The sequence below is a fragment of the Protopterus annectens genome, chromosome 15.part0 (genome assembly GCF_019279795.1).
Source record: "Protopterus annectens isolate FY-2018-M chromosome 15.part0, PAN1.0, whole genome shotgun sequence".
NCBI classification, from domain to species: Eukaryota; Metazoa; Chordata; order Ceratodontiformes; family Protopteridae; genus Protopterus; species Protopterus annectens.
The window spans coordinates 575,484,692-575,499,788 of NC_056749.1; the positions used below are offsets into that span (position 1 = coordinate 575,484,692).

General features: G+C 38.1%; 1 protein-coding gene across 2 annotated transcripts in view; it reads left to right on the plus strand.

The window, feature by feature from the left end:
- Positions 1-8,858: 8,858 nt before the first annotated feature.
- Positions 8,859-15,097, plus strand: part of LOC122789929 (ubiquitin-like protein 3) — a 363,360-nt gene continuing 357,121 nt past the window's right edge. Inside the window, exon 1 of one of the 2 annotated variants that reach the window (XM_044057402.1) lies at positions 8,859-8,975. In XM_044057402.1, coding sequence (XP_043913337.1) covers positions 8,886-8,975 — 90 coding nt within the window. In that variant the 5' untranslated portion in view covers positions 8,859-8,885. Of the gene's footprint in view, positions 8,976-9,169; positions 10,022-15,097 lie in introns of those variants that run through there. The other variant, XM_044057403.1, reaches the window with a different exon arrangement.

Consider the following 15,097-nt stretch of genomic DNA (forward strand, 5'->3'; position numbering starts at 1 on the left):
GGACTGAGGACACAAGACGATGTAATATATATTGTTGACTTACTAAGGCATATGTTCCAATACAAAATTATATCCACATTGTATATAATTGTTGTTCTTCCATCACAATGACAGCAGCAGTATACCACAATTGTGTTTGGCTATACCTAGCATCAGGCAATGTAGTCTGACATGCAGCAAGATTATTTCAGAGTAAATACAGGGGTACATATTCCTTGATTAAATAACATTATATAATGCTTTCACATACCCAAACATATCACAACTGGTGATGCATTTATACAGTGGCATATTCATTGATCCCACTATTGTGATGATTTTTTCAACCCTTAGTGAAGTGTTCAAAACCAGCATTGAGTGACTGTAAGCATTTGTGTTCTTAACTGTAATGCAGAAATGACATCTCCCCAAGTTCTAATGTGTCTTTATAGAGTGGCAGCGGCCTCCCCCATCCATTTTATTAGATAAAAATTATGATCAGATAAAGTATATCTGATATAATGACTTCACATGGGTGGAGTTCAACAGCTCTGGTGACAGTATTGCTGCTGCACATGAGATTCATATCCATATTGTTAGCTGGAGGAGTTGTACAGCTTAATGTTCAATTCTAGCATTGGGAATCTTTTTGTGTGAATGCACTGATGTCACACGACAACCATTACATTACATCAGTATCACTCCTTGATATGTCACACAAACACATGTGTACGTATGTTTGGATTTCATGTCAGTGGAAAATTTGCTCTGCTAATGTCAGGATGAGAATGCTGTTGCGGCACATGCATTGAGTAGTGAGTTGTACACGAGTGTGCCTCCAGTTCTTGAGTGGTATGTGTACAAAAATACACAGCAACCTTCCTAGGATGGATCATAATTGTGTGCACATGAGCATAGTCAGTTAATTGCCATCAGTCTGGCACGCTGATGTGACATTCATTATCAGGGATCCCTTTCTTAATTTACACGTTAATTTCAGTTCCTTGTGACACTATCCATTGCTGTCTCTTGTAGCAGATGCAGACAATAATCAGTTCTGTGGAATATGTTGCATGTGGAATGTTTCTCCCTGGGCCTCTGCTGAAAATTGGCTTTGTTCCAAGTCAGACTATCCCAGTTAACAAATGTTAAATAAATAAATAAAAATCATATTGTGCTGTTTGCATCTGTTGTTGTCTGTTTGGATGATAACTGTGTCAGGCAGGAGTGCCATAGGCAAGGGTATTGCATATGGCACATTCTGCTCTCACATTTCTAAGGCCACACATACCTACATATAGTATCCATGCCCATTAGAATATGAAAGTGCAGAATTCTCTTCAAGGGTGATCCTACTCACACATATGTTATGCATATTGCTGTGGTGTACGCAGTTAGTACACAGCTCAGTGATAACACTGATGGCATGGGTTAGATTCTTGCAAAAGGAGACTGTGGCTTCTGAGCCATTCTTATTTTCCATTATGCTATATTGACAAATTGCAGGCAGTGCAAATATCCCCTAATGTATGTACTGTCCTTGCTAAATGTCATCCTAACTCAGCATGTTAATCACATTTATATCTCATTTACTCCCCTCTGTCACAATGTTATTTGTCGTAACACTCTGATCCTATACTATAATGTCTGTTTTATTTACCTTTATTTGCTCGGAAATTGTGACCACCATTAATTATTATAAAGCACATATTGCCTAATTTTATATTATAGAATTGTCTTTGAGACATAAGCACATTTAAATAAATTGTCTTAGTACAATTGGAACATCTACCCTCCCCTCTGACATATTTTATTTATTTATTTAACATTTGTTGACTGGGAAAGTCCGACTAGGACAGAGCCTATTTTCGGCAGAGGCCTGGGGAGAAACGCTCCAGACACATGTCTTTGGAAATGTAAGAGGAAAGCAGTGTACCTGGAGGAAACCCATGTGAAAACAGGGAGGACATGCAGACTCGGCACAGAATGCTCCCAATCTGAGAAACCATTGAACCCTTTGCTGTGAGGTGACAATGCTAACCTCTGCACCACTACGCCACCCAGTTTCTTTATTCATATCTTTGATTTCTTTGCATATATTTGTCAGTACTTTCCCTGCTTGATAACTATTTTATTGTAGTACTCTTGCCATTTACCTTCCCCTCTTTCTTAGTTATTTTTGTATTCATATCTTTGATTTCTGTGTACATTGTCTTCAGTACACTTTCACTGCCTGTTACTGCTTTCATTGTGGATGTTCTTTGTTAATTTTGCAGCTGTCCAATCGAGCATGCATAACAGGTTCACCCATAGGCACACCTGTTTGTTTACTGTGTGTGCTTGTGCTGCTCAGCACATTTTCATGACTGCCAACACTGTTGGATGTAATTGTTTAAGGATGATGAGAAGCATGCATATGTGATTAGCGGTGCTACTCATCAGAGTAACAAGTAAATATCGTGTAGGCGTCGCACAAAGCCTATGCAGTTGTTAATGAATCCCATGGTCAGTGCTTTCCCTTTTTCCCCTCTGTAGGGCAAATGTGAAATTATTTATGAGTTAGAGACTGTGGGGCTATACCCTCCATATGAAGAGTGCATTGTGGCTTGCCTCTCTGGAAAAAATGCTTTTTCATTATGTTTTGGGAGTTACTGTTATCAGAACTGAATATTCAGTTAAGCATAACTCATGTCTGTGACTCATCTAAAGGCAGGGAAACCAATTCCATGACCCCAGCAAATAACGTATTATGAATACAATACTGTCATATATTTTTCCAGATTTCACAGAAGTAAAGAATGTCATTCTCAGCAAAACCTTATAAGTGAAACAGCCTGATAAACTGGACAGTTGTGTGTTATGATGATGATGTCAAAATGTTTATGTTTGGTCAAAGGCTCACCAAAATTTCTGGGACACTTATAAATAAATATATGTTCAATTCCATTATATTCATCCAGTAACTTATCATATTAATGAGTAGATGTCTAAATTTGTTGATAATATTTTGATTCTAAAATATTGTTCCTATAGTTTGTACTGCATTCATATGTAGCATTATTTTTATGCTGATATCATAGTACCTGTTCCTTAGGCATATTAGATAACCCAGTCCTCACTTTATCAATTGCTTAGAGTCATAACCTTTATGCCAAAAACGGTGAGTTAAATCTTCATATTTTTCTATGCAGTCTTCCTCCCCTGAACATTTTCAGTTTAACTACTAAAAAACTAAGCTTTTAGTAAGTTCATGAAAACATGATTAGGATCAAAACTAGAAGCTGTTAAAATTAACATTTGGAGAAGGGTTTTCTATAAGCTGATGTTTGCACAGTATTATCCAGATGCTTTGTGACACCCCCCAAAAAATCAATTATAAATAATTTAACTTTCAGGATAAAACTTAACCAAAAGTATTATTATTACAAATATACCTCATAAAAGCTTCAAGCTCAGATTTAAAACTCATTCAAACCATCAAAACGTCATTCAGGTATTTACACCATACATCAAAATTCATAGATAGTCCAAGGCCACTCTTATGGCAATTCATGCTGTGACACTGCCAGCCCAGCTATCTGGAATTTTGTAAATAATCATATGCCATTTGTGAATATTCATATGATCCATAGGCTTGTCTTAGAAATGTAAGACAACTATATGTTATGTGGATATTAAACTACTGGTGCAGAAGTGTGTGTTGAACTGTCTTTTATGTACTGATCTTTAAGAATGTAACCACAGTGTACCCTACTGGAAAAGAACAGAAATGTATGTAAACTATATACATGTGCAAATGTATGTTTTAATAGTAGAAGCTGGAACATACAGAGTTAACTTGCAAACCCTCAAGAAAATAAGTTAAAATTGTTTTACGACTGTGTTATCTTTCAGTTTCAGCAAGAAGACAGGATGTCTAGAGCTAGAAGTTTTTCTATTGTCTTGAAACAGAAATAATTACTGGGTTTAAAATGTAAAAGTGTTTCATTATTTTATAACTTTCAGTTCTGAGCAAACATCTGAGAGATATGTACTTCTCACACAGAGATGCTAAAATTTTGTTATGTTTCTGTTAGCCTGGGAACTGAAGCCTGGTGACAAAGAGAGATGTCATCCAAGCTGACCTAGCAGTAATGTTTGATAGTAATTTAAGAACTCTCTCAGAGACAGATTTTTGTCATTTTGTCTTTTGTTTTTGACTTGGAAACATCCATCTTCAGCACTTCTGCTTTGCTCTGTAAGTAAGTCTAGGGTACAGTCATTTATTTTAGATATAGTTAGGAATATAGTATAGATTAGTTTAGATATTTTCTCTATTTATTTGAGACTGTCCTGCAATGTTGTTTTAAAATATTTCCCATGATTCTGAACTCTGTAGTTACTGTGTTTGAGTATAATCATCTTCATTTATTATTTATTATTAAATATATTTAAACCTTTAAATTGTGGTTGGTTTGTTTAGAGATATTTAAGATCTTAGAGTACTTGCATATGTATTTGGTGACACTGTACAAGCCACTCCAATAGCCTTGTTCATGTTCACATTTACTATTTGGATAATAGTAACATTACACAGTAGGATTAGGCACCTTTGTAATGGCCTTAAGTAGCTGATAAAGACGGGTTGGTGGCAGTGATAACTACCTTATAGTCTGGGCAGAAGGGGGCATAGCTAGTGAACCTGTGCCAGGAGTGTCTGTGTGTTTGTATATAAATCAAATCTCAAAGTTTGTGTGTGTGTGTGTGTGTGTGTGTGTGTGTGTGTGTGTGTGTGTGTGTGTGTGTGTGTGTGAGCTACTTGGGCAGGGACATGAAGCACTGGTTGGACAGAGAGGGTGCTGAAGGTCCTGGCTTGACCCCTTAGCTGAGCTTTTAACCCTATAGCTGTGTCAGTGGGGAGTCTTATTGAGGATGTGGAGAAAGAGGGAGAAACCAGCTCCCAGACTGACTGTGATCTCTGTGTGCTCTTAAGGGAAATTGTACTTTACTGTGTGTGTACTTGTCATTCTCCCAATATGTACGCCCCTCAATGTTGCTAGTGGTGAGGACTGAGGCTCCTTGATTACTGGGCCAGTGCAGGGGCATCATACATGCCTTGTCAGGACCTACCTCCCTCAGATTACACCTCTTTTTTCCAGGAGTGCCACATCAATTATTCCCAGAGTAAATTTGTTGATACCCATCCAATCATCTAGTTTATATTTAAAAGCAGATAGTGAGTTTCACTACTTAACATGCAGTTTAAAGTTTATTCCAGATGTTTTGGGAGGCACGGGGTTATAAATCTGTCCCTACATAGTGTTTTATTTATCTCTTTCTGAAGATTTAGGCCATTAGTTCAAGACTTGCAGAGAGCAGGAGGGACAAGAAAATTGAGCTTCTAATGGTGGGGTCAGTGATACAGTGATCTCCCCTCAAAAGTCTATAATACACTGAATAAAGGGACAGTGCTTTAAGTCTCTCTTGGTTGCCTGTTGACTTTAGGCCTAAAATAATTTTGGTTAGGAACTTTTGGGGTCTTTCTGACTGTTTGATATGTTTTCTGAGATACACCCCAAAGGGAACATTGTACTCGGTAATTAGCCTGATCAATGCTGAGTGTTGTGGTGGTGGTGTTGCGGTAGCGTTGTCGCCTCACAGTAAGACGTTGTCCTGTTCGATTCTCAGCTACAGTGTCTTCTGTGTGGAGATATGCATAAATGGGCATACCTTCATTGAAGGCTGTACGTCAGAGCTGGCAACTCGGCATGTAAAAATCTAATGCCAATCATTAGCGGACCGGAGTTCCGCTGTGGCGACCCCTAACCAGGAAAAGCCAAAACACACAACAACAACAAAAATGCTGAGTGTAAGGGAGTGATTATTGCTTTAGACCTTAATGATATTCCTTTGGCAATTACCTGGGCTAAATAAAAGGATTTCTTTACAACCACTGTCATGTGATGGTCAAGAAAAAAGCAAGCTATCGATCTAAGAACCTAGGTCCTTGACTATATTTTCATTTTGTAGTGGTGTGTTGCCTAAACAGTATGACAGGATGAGTTGTCTGCTAAAAGTGATTATACTACACTGTTTAGCATTTGGCTTATTTTTTTCCTTTAAATTACTGGAAGCCATCCCCTGTATTAATATATATAGAAGTCCGTGTGATGTGGTTGAATGACTGTTTTGCCGAAAATGTGCCAGGTTTGTGAAACTGGTTGATTGTGTGTATTGTCGAATGTAGTGTTGTTCGATGTGTGAATTTGCTAAAGGGAAGTTTATTCTGTTTTCAGGAAAACATTTGAGTTTGGGTTATTTTCTTAATGTAGAAACTTTGATATGCTGAACGTTTTGGTATTGGGGTTAGGACTGTGTATATGAGATGGTATGCTGGTTAGGGTTGTGGTAAGGGGATAGAGCTTGTGTTGTGGTTGTGTGTAGGTGCATGTGTCTGAGCCTGTCTTAGATAATGCTAGTGTTAAAAGACATTGTTTAGGGAAAGGTTAAGGGTTAATGTTAGCAAGTATTAGCAAAGCGGTGCATACCACTCCCTGCACCACCTTACTAATATCTGCTAAACCTAACCCTGCCCCAGTCCTGAATCCTGCATCTTATCTTAGAAAAAAACTTTCTGTGACACTATCATTATTCAAACAAATTTGGTTTAAATGTGATGGCGGGCTTTTTCTTGTAAAATTGCAAAATGGAAGTATTTACCTTTTGTAGTCTTCCTGTGTTTTGGAAGATTTTGTTTTCAGTAACTTTTCTCTTTGGTATGCAGGTATTGCTCAGAAGCCATTCAATCCTTTTTATATTGGCTCTCATAAATGGATTCATGTCTCATTATCTAATGACCATTTCACTAAATCAGTGAATCCAAATGGTTGAAAACCAGTTTATTTGAATGACATTTTGGCTAAAATTCAATTTTATTGAATGTGCAATAGCTACAAGTAGTTCTGTAATACAGATGTAGATATATATAAATGTGTATGAAGAAGCTTTGTCTGGGGCTTGTGTTGACCTATACATAATCACTGCTCATCTGGTTTGTATATATGTGTTTGCAGTGTGATCTCAGAGTTGGTATATATTGTTGATTGCTTCCTTGAATAAAATGTTTAAGCTTATTTTTTGATACTTTGAATTTGGTGATATTTTATGTTTTTCAACTGCTTTTAGTTCAGGTAAGTTTATGTTTGCCAATTAATAATACATAATATACACACACACACACATATATATATATATATATATATATATATATATATATATGTGTGTGTGTGTGTGTATGTGTGTGTGTGTATATATTACCTTGGCACGAAGCGCAGAAATACTCACACAATAATCATAATATAGGCCACATAACCACCATTATCTTGAAAAAAAAATAAAAGTAATGATAAAATTAATTATAATACAGACCACATAGCCATAAAAAATAATAATAAAGAAAGAAGAATTTTACCATTTTCTTACAATCTGTATCATACCTCTGGAATACTACACAAATTATGAGGTATGCCACACATATTTTAGTTCTAAAAAAAACTTATGCACTACAGGGAAATGGCATTTCAGCATAGGTTCATAGGTTGGTACTAGGCTATCAGCCCTAGGGCCTATACAGGCCTAGCCATAACAATTCCCTGACTATTTCTTCCCACACTATTTACTTCCCTGGACCCCTGTCTAGCAGGGCGACTGATGTGATCCCCGGGGTGAATTTCCTTTCTCCCATCCAATCGTCAGGGTTCCTTTTGAAGAGGGCCAAAGAGGCACTCTGCTTGACATGTATGGGCAGTCTATTCCAGAGTCTGGGGAGTCTCTGGGTCAGGAACCTATCCCTCCAGCATGTTTTGTTTACTGTAATGACAAGGTTTAAATCCCTGGAGCGTGTGGCTCTGAGGGATTGGGATTTCTTTAAGTGTAGCATGTCCAACAGCTCTGGGTTTGACATGGCCTTGTATGTTAAGCAGAGATTGCCTCTGAGTAAACGATATGTGACAGAGTATAGCTGGAGGTTTTTAAGGCGGTCAGTGTAGGGCATCTGCTTTAGGCCTGTGATTCTGTGAGGTATTTCTGCGGCCTTTCCAGTTGTTGCAGATGTCTTGTGAAGTACATACGAAATTGGCATAATCCAATAACACATTAAAGCATAAATTCATAATTATTAATCTGCAGTTCACAGATGGTATATGTACTGCTGCATTTGATTCCACTGTATTTTATAGGTTCATAGGTTGGTACTGGGCTATCTGCCCAAAGGCACATATTAGCCCAGCCACGTTGTGCGGTATTCACCGCCCCTTTAGTAGTTCCCTAGACCCTTGTACTAGCAGCTAGTACCCTTGGCCCCTATCTAGCAGCGCTGTTGGTGTGATCCCCGGTGTGAACTTTCTGTTTCAAGTTTTATCAGTAGTTATAGATTTTGCCCACTTGTCATACACTGTATCACACATTTTGCAGTAAAGTGTTGAAAAGGTATGGCTTTCATAGTATGCAGCTTCCAGCAAAGTGCTTACATTTTTAAAAGTGCTATTTAGTTTGCTATTTGGTGTGCCTTACACAATCTGTAGTCCATACACGTTGGTGTGTCTTCTGAAGCTCATGAAACAGGCAATGCTAGGCTATGGCATCTGTTCCAAAGCAGTGCCAACGAACTCTGTCAAAATGGCTTTGTAAAGTTTATAAAAAGCGTGAATGTATCAGTTGTAGTTTAGATGCTTCTTAAACATCTGTCTCTATATCTAAACCAAACCAAAGGGCACACAGATAAACCATTCAGTAAAAATAGAATGAAAAACACAGCCATGCTGGAGTTTTCACTGTGCGATACCTTAAACCTCCTGCAATAGAGGCCCTTGGGATATCGTATATGCAAATGACCCCTTAAGGACATCAAGTATTCAGCGACATGGCTTATGAATGGCCTTTATTACAGGAGGTTTAAGGTATTACATAGAGTGAAAACTCTAGCTTGGCTGGGTTTTCTCCCACTATATTTTTCTCTGGTAAGTCTTTCAGAGCAACTGGTGTGTGTGTGCGCGTGTGTGTGTATGTATCAGGAGGACATCTGTTACGTTTTCTTACTGCCGCATAAATGGCTTGCTTGAGCTTTTTGGGAGTCCGACTCCTACCTCACTACATTTCATCTCCATCCAATTTTTGGTGGGGGGTGGGGTTACGATTCCCAAGCTGCCAATCCGTAGACAACTTCCGGTCAAGCTAATTAAAATTATTGGTGTTATATAAGTTAAAGTTGGCTTTTAGCTTGGGTATTAGTGTTAGAACTGGATCTTCTGGTTATGTTGATGTTACCATTGTACAAGAAATTTAGAGCATTGAAGGACAGCAGACTATAATTCAGAATGTTTTTGTTTTAGGTACTGAGTAGGAGTTAAGGGATACATCTGCAGTGACGGACAATCTTAGCCGTCAGCGGGCAGCACTAAACATTGACAGCTAGTGCTGTCGGAATTACTGCCAGTCCAGAGAACCTTTTGTCGTGCATTTTATAGTGCGGGAACACTGACGGATGTTCTGTTCATGTCTACTCACTGAGAATTATTTTATCTGCTGTGAGAAATAAAGGAAATAGATTTGGGGGGTGGGGGGTTCAAGCTCCCTTCTGCAGCTGTTGCAGAGGCGACGGAATGTGTGACAGAAAGATCGGTAATGGGGTCTGCGAGCCCGTGCAAAAGTCAGTAGCCAAATAATGGATTTAAAGCTTGTGTGGTGCGACCGTCTGAAACGGAAAGTGTCATGCGAGACATCTCATGAAAGTATTTACTAATGACTTGTGTTCCTGTCTGTGAGCTGGACATAAAAGATGATTGTTATGAGAATATAATTGTTCCTTTTAACCTCTGGGCTGGTCCTGAGACTGGTGCCATGCTCTGGGATTCACAATCGCATATGGGACTCTGCTAACACGTACTGAGAGACTAGGAGCAAGGCGTACCATTGTATTTTTTCTGCTGTCATTGTATTTTAGTAGGAGAATCCCACTGGCTCACAATCTCTCTGCCTGAAGATGACATATACAGCCTCAGAAAAGGTAAGCGGTATCAGGGAAAATAAGGTTTCGGTGCTAACCATAAAAATGATACTGCTGAACTGGCCGCAAAACTATAAACTGTCTGAGTGAGGGACTGGGATTTTTTTTTTAGATGCATCAACAGTTTCAAGGCTTTGTTGCTTTTTTAAGCTCACCCCCGCCCCATTTGGGATGAGTATGAATCGGGCATTTACACCCTACTATTTACAGTCTGCTCAGTAAAGTATGACCGGTCAGCTATGTGTGATGTCATGCCAGTTGTCAGTGTGTTTTCCTTTAACTGTTCGAAACTATTCAATCTCCTGTAAATTCTACGTATCTCTACTGTTGTATTTCATTATACTTGTGCCACTGTATTTTTCTGCTACTTTGCTGCATTTCTGTTCATGGGTCATAACTGAAGAGGGTCTTCATACCAGTCCACCCACCTGGTTATCAACCATAAATGAATAATTGTTCAGTGCCATACAGTCAGCGAGAGTAAGAGAGAAAGAAAACTGAGTCCTACAGTGTTTTTAACTTTTATGTGTGCTTTGCAAGTTTTGAACAAGTATCTGGTTATTGAAAAAGGTTTGTTTTTAATTGTATTGCTTCATTAAATTCTTTACTGAATTGCCCTTGGTGGCATTTTAAGTATTCTGCAATTACTAACATTTGAACTGTATAGGGCAAGTTTTATTGATTCAGTTATTTCTTTGTTACCCCTTTTTGTTGCTTTTATTCGTTTGATGTGTTACTTTCTATGTTGGTGTATTGCTCCCCCCCTCTTTGTATACTACTTTCCTTCTTATCTCATATTTCTATCTAATTAAGTTGTAGACAGATCTGGCCAAAATTAATATCCATCCCATCAGAACCCTGGTAATTTTTCAATGTGTTTGCCATCCTTGACAGGTACATTTAATGAGGTTATTTTTGCTAAAGTTTGTTTACGACAGTTTTAATTTCTTGACGTTCCTATTTGTCATTAAATAATACTGATGTCTTACTGTCCCCAGTGCCCAAACTGTACTTAAGTAGCTCATCTCATTTAGAAGGTTGTGATTGATACATGTTAGTTGAGGAGAGTGTGGTGGGGCAACTGGAGAATACTCCAAGGTACATCTGTTCCCCTCCCCCTGCTTATATAGGTTGGTGTCTTGTTAGTGACAAGTGGTAATTTTTTGTGTTCCAAGCCTTCTAATAGGGTTCTCAGAGATGTTACTTTCAGCTTTATTGTAGTTTAATATATGCAGTGCATGTGAAATGATAAAGAATCATGCATGCTTCTGAAGTCATGGCTGGGTTTGGTAGTAGGAAAACATTTAGAGAATTGTCTGTGAAGTCAAAGAGTCTATTTTACATAGTGTGACTGTTTAAAAGCTTAGCAAGCACATCAGCACTGATTTATATAGTTGAACTTTTTGCCATGTGTTTATTGATTTTTTTTAATGTGCTTGATTTTTTTCTTCTTAACATGTCTTTTTCCTTAGGGAGTTTTATTTTTGGAACCTTTGTCTCCAAAGCATTTATCTTCTACTTAGGCCATATGTACCACTGAGCTACATTCTTGCTCATATTGTTAAAACTAGTCTTGACTTTGCCATCTAAAATGTGTGTTCCTGGATAATTGCAAATTCCTAGTTGCATTAGCCGGCTCAAGCATTTTAGATTGCCAGCCTTATCCCTTAAAGCTAGTCTTGTTTGTCTGTATGGTATTTTTAACTTGCCTACATATGTTCATGAGAAGCTATCAAAATGCATTTTGATGTCCAGAAGGAGATTACTAAAACTTTGAAGGTATAGAAGGACTTTTAAATAATATAGAATAGCAAAAGTCCACGGTCCATTTATTCTTTTGGATATAGTGTATAGAGTGCTAGACTTGCTTAGTGTTTTTGCTTTACTGACTGGGAGTGAATATGAGAGAGTGACAGTGCAGCTGGTCGGGGAAAGGTAATTTTTTTATTTGCTTATTATCATTTCTTTACAGGGAAAGTCGACTGAGCCATGGCATGTCCCTTTTCAGCAACTGCACAGGGAGAAATGCTTCTGTGTTAACGAATCTTACAAGCTGTCATATAATACAATGCAATAAAAAAAAGCAAATGTAAATATCACATACACATACAAAAATTAGTATATAAACATGAATTTGCATAATAGTTAAGGTGTTTCCCTTACAGACACAAGGTGCAGGGTTTGATTCTCACGTAGTATAATTGGCTAGGCTTAAAATGGTCCGCAGTGGCAGTTAGCCTAGTACTAAACTTTGAACCTAAAGAAAAAAAAACAGAAATGAAATAGATCCTATATATCATTATATTCTATGCAGTTGTATTTCATTTTACTAAGCTTCAAATGGTTTAATAGATAGGTGCAACAGAATATGTGTATGTTATTACTAATATAGATAGATTGTTTAGTACGAATTTCTAGGGGTGACTAACTCATTGAGTATTCTTATGAAAGCCTAGAAGCTTAGTTTATGCAGAAAGACCAAAATTACATTCTTTCCCTCTGCAATGGTGTCTGAGCCGTGATGTCTTCACAGTCCTTATTTTCATTAATGGGAGATCCATAACTTTTGCTCTGATTTCATAGAACTTGGACTTCAGGAACAGATAGGACAAATTTCCTATTTCATTTCTCCTGGCAACTCTCCTAAGGGAACATTCCCTTAGTAGTCAAGGCTGCAAAGGAAGACTTGAACCTAGAAGTCATGACCAGTGGTAGTTTCACACAAATGTTTGGACATAACCAGTTAGCAGTATGCAAACTCTTACAGGTTCACAATAGTGCTGCATCTTTGAGTAGAACTTCAGCTGCAGGAAATTTCAAGTACTCTTTTCCCCTTGCTCCGTTCACTTCAGTTGTACATATTTTTTTCTGCAGACAGAGCTGTACTTATCCAGTACTGTGAAACTTTTCTTTCCGTGTTAGTATGATTGGCTCTGTGCCAGTCTCTATGTATCTTTCACTGCATAAAGATCAAGTCGTACTCCAGCCTAACTCTAAAAGTTGTGCCAGTTGGAACGCCCACAGAAGTTTCTTACTAAAAGAATACTGGGTGTAAGTAACATGTCCTGTGTAGACTGCCTCAAGACCCTGTCCATGTATTCTGTCTCCTACAGGGTCGTGAGGGGAGATCTATGCCTGGCATACAAGGCATTGTCAGACCTCACACTGATGGACCTGCTGCATATCTGCAAAACAAACAGCATCAGAATTGCCTGTTCTAAAGACTTAAATCTTGCCTGTGATATAAATAGGATCTGTTAGAGAGACAGGTATGTATCCTAGAGACCATTTCTTCTCTGGAATAGGCCCACCATCCATGTGAAGCAGAGTTCCTCCCTAACCCAATTCAAGTGTACCTTGGACAGTTGGATGGGGAGCAGGGAATTCATCCCTGGTTTGGCACCTATATCTGTAATGGATACTGGCAGCCTGTAAATGGTTCATCTCCTAGGTCCCTGCTTGTAAATATTTCACCTTCCAAGACCCTGCTTACACTTACTAAGGGTACCAGAACTTGTCAGAGATTTGGGATGCATGGTTAGGCTTGAAAAGGCCCTTGTGGTCATTAGCCTAGTAACCACCTATGGACATAAAAGATTTTGTCAGGTAGTTTTAGTATTGGAGAATGTAAGTCATCCTTCCCAAGTTACCTTCTTCTGTGTAAATGCCCAGCTTTAGATGGACAGTGTCTTAGACCTGCAGTACTCATGGCAACCATGACTGTGATGGTGTTTCTTATAGATACTGTAGTAGACCTGTTTTCTTCAGTGGTCTACTATCATGCAGCGGATATTTGTGTTGGTTGAAGACACCAACCATTCTCTTATTAGGTTAAAACCTTTGGGGCTTTAGGTCCTATAACTGTGCTCATAATAGATGCATCCTGCCTGAGATTTTGAGACCACCAAGGCTGATGGCACAAGGGCTTTGGGTCAGTCATGAATCAAAGCTTTGCTCTTTCCCTACACTTGATCTAGGTAAGTTTTAGCATCTTCTTTTCATTACTTTTCTGTAGTCATACTTACCTACGTAATCAAATTTCCATGTTGTTTTTCTAGGTGCTACTATATGCTCTTAATTGCAGTTTCCACTTTTCTCAACTTCTATGTGACCATGGAGTTAGTAATTTAAGTAAGAAGGATCAGGGTGTGGGAGTTGAAGTAATCCACTCAGGGGATGAAGGTGGTCTTGGCCCACTGCAAAAATGCTTTTTAATTTGTTTTTATGAGTAGCATTTTGTTTGCCATAAAAGTGATAAAACATTAACAGACAATTTTATTCAACTGAACACAGGGGAAGCCTGCTGCACGTCTGTGTCTTAGAGATGATACCAGTCTTTCTTTCTCCCCCTCTCTGCTGGAGTAGATTACTCATAGCTACCTTTTCATTCACTTGGGCAAGAAGGCAACATTGCAGTGCATCAACAAACGAAGGAACTCACTTCTACTCCTTCTACAGAGAGGCCTCGAGGAACTTTGAATGGGCCTTCCTTCTAGACCAGCAAGTTTTAATCTGTGAGCCACATTCCAGGGCAAATCAAATGTATGTTTGCAAGTATGCTACATGTATTTGCTTTTGTGTGTATATACATGTATGCACACCTACACACGCATATACATGTATATGTATATATATATATATATATATATATATATATATATATATATATATATATATATATATGCACACACACCTACACACACATATACATGTATACATATATACATATATATATATATATATATATATATATATATATATATATATATATATATATATACACACACACACACACATATATGTATATACATATATATGTGAGTGTGTATACATGTATACACTTGCACATGTATGATGTGTACATGTGTACACACACATATGGTGTGTTTACACACACGTGTATGTGTATTTGTATGTGTATTTATTGATGTATTATATGTAGAACACATCATGATGGTTAGGGTCTTCACCTCCCAAACACAAGGTTTAGGTTTTTATTCTGGTCTATGGCCAGTGCCTTTTTTGAATTTTTCATGTTTTCATTTTGTCTCTGGTTTGCTTTTAGAAACATGCTGG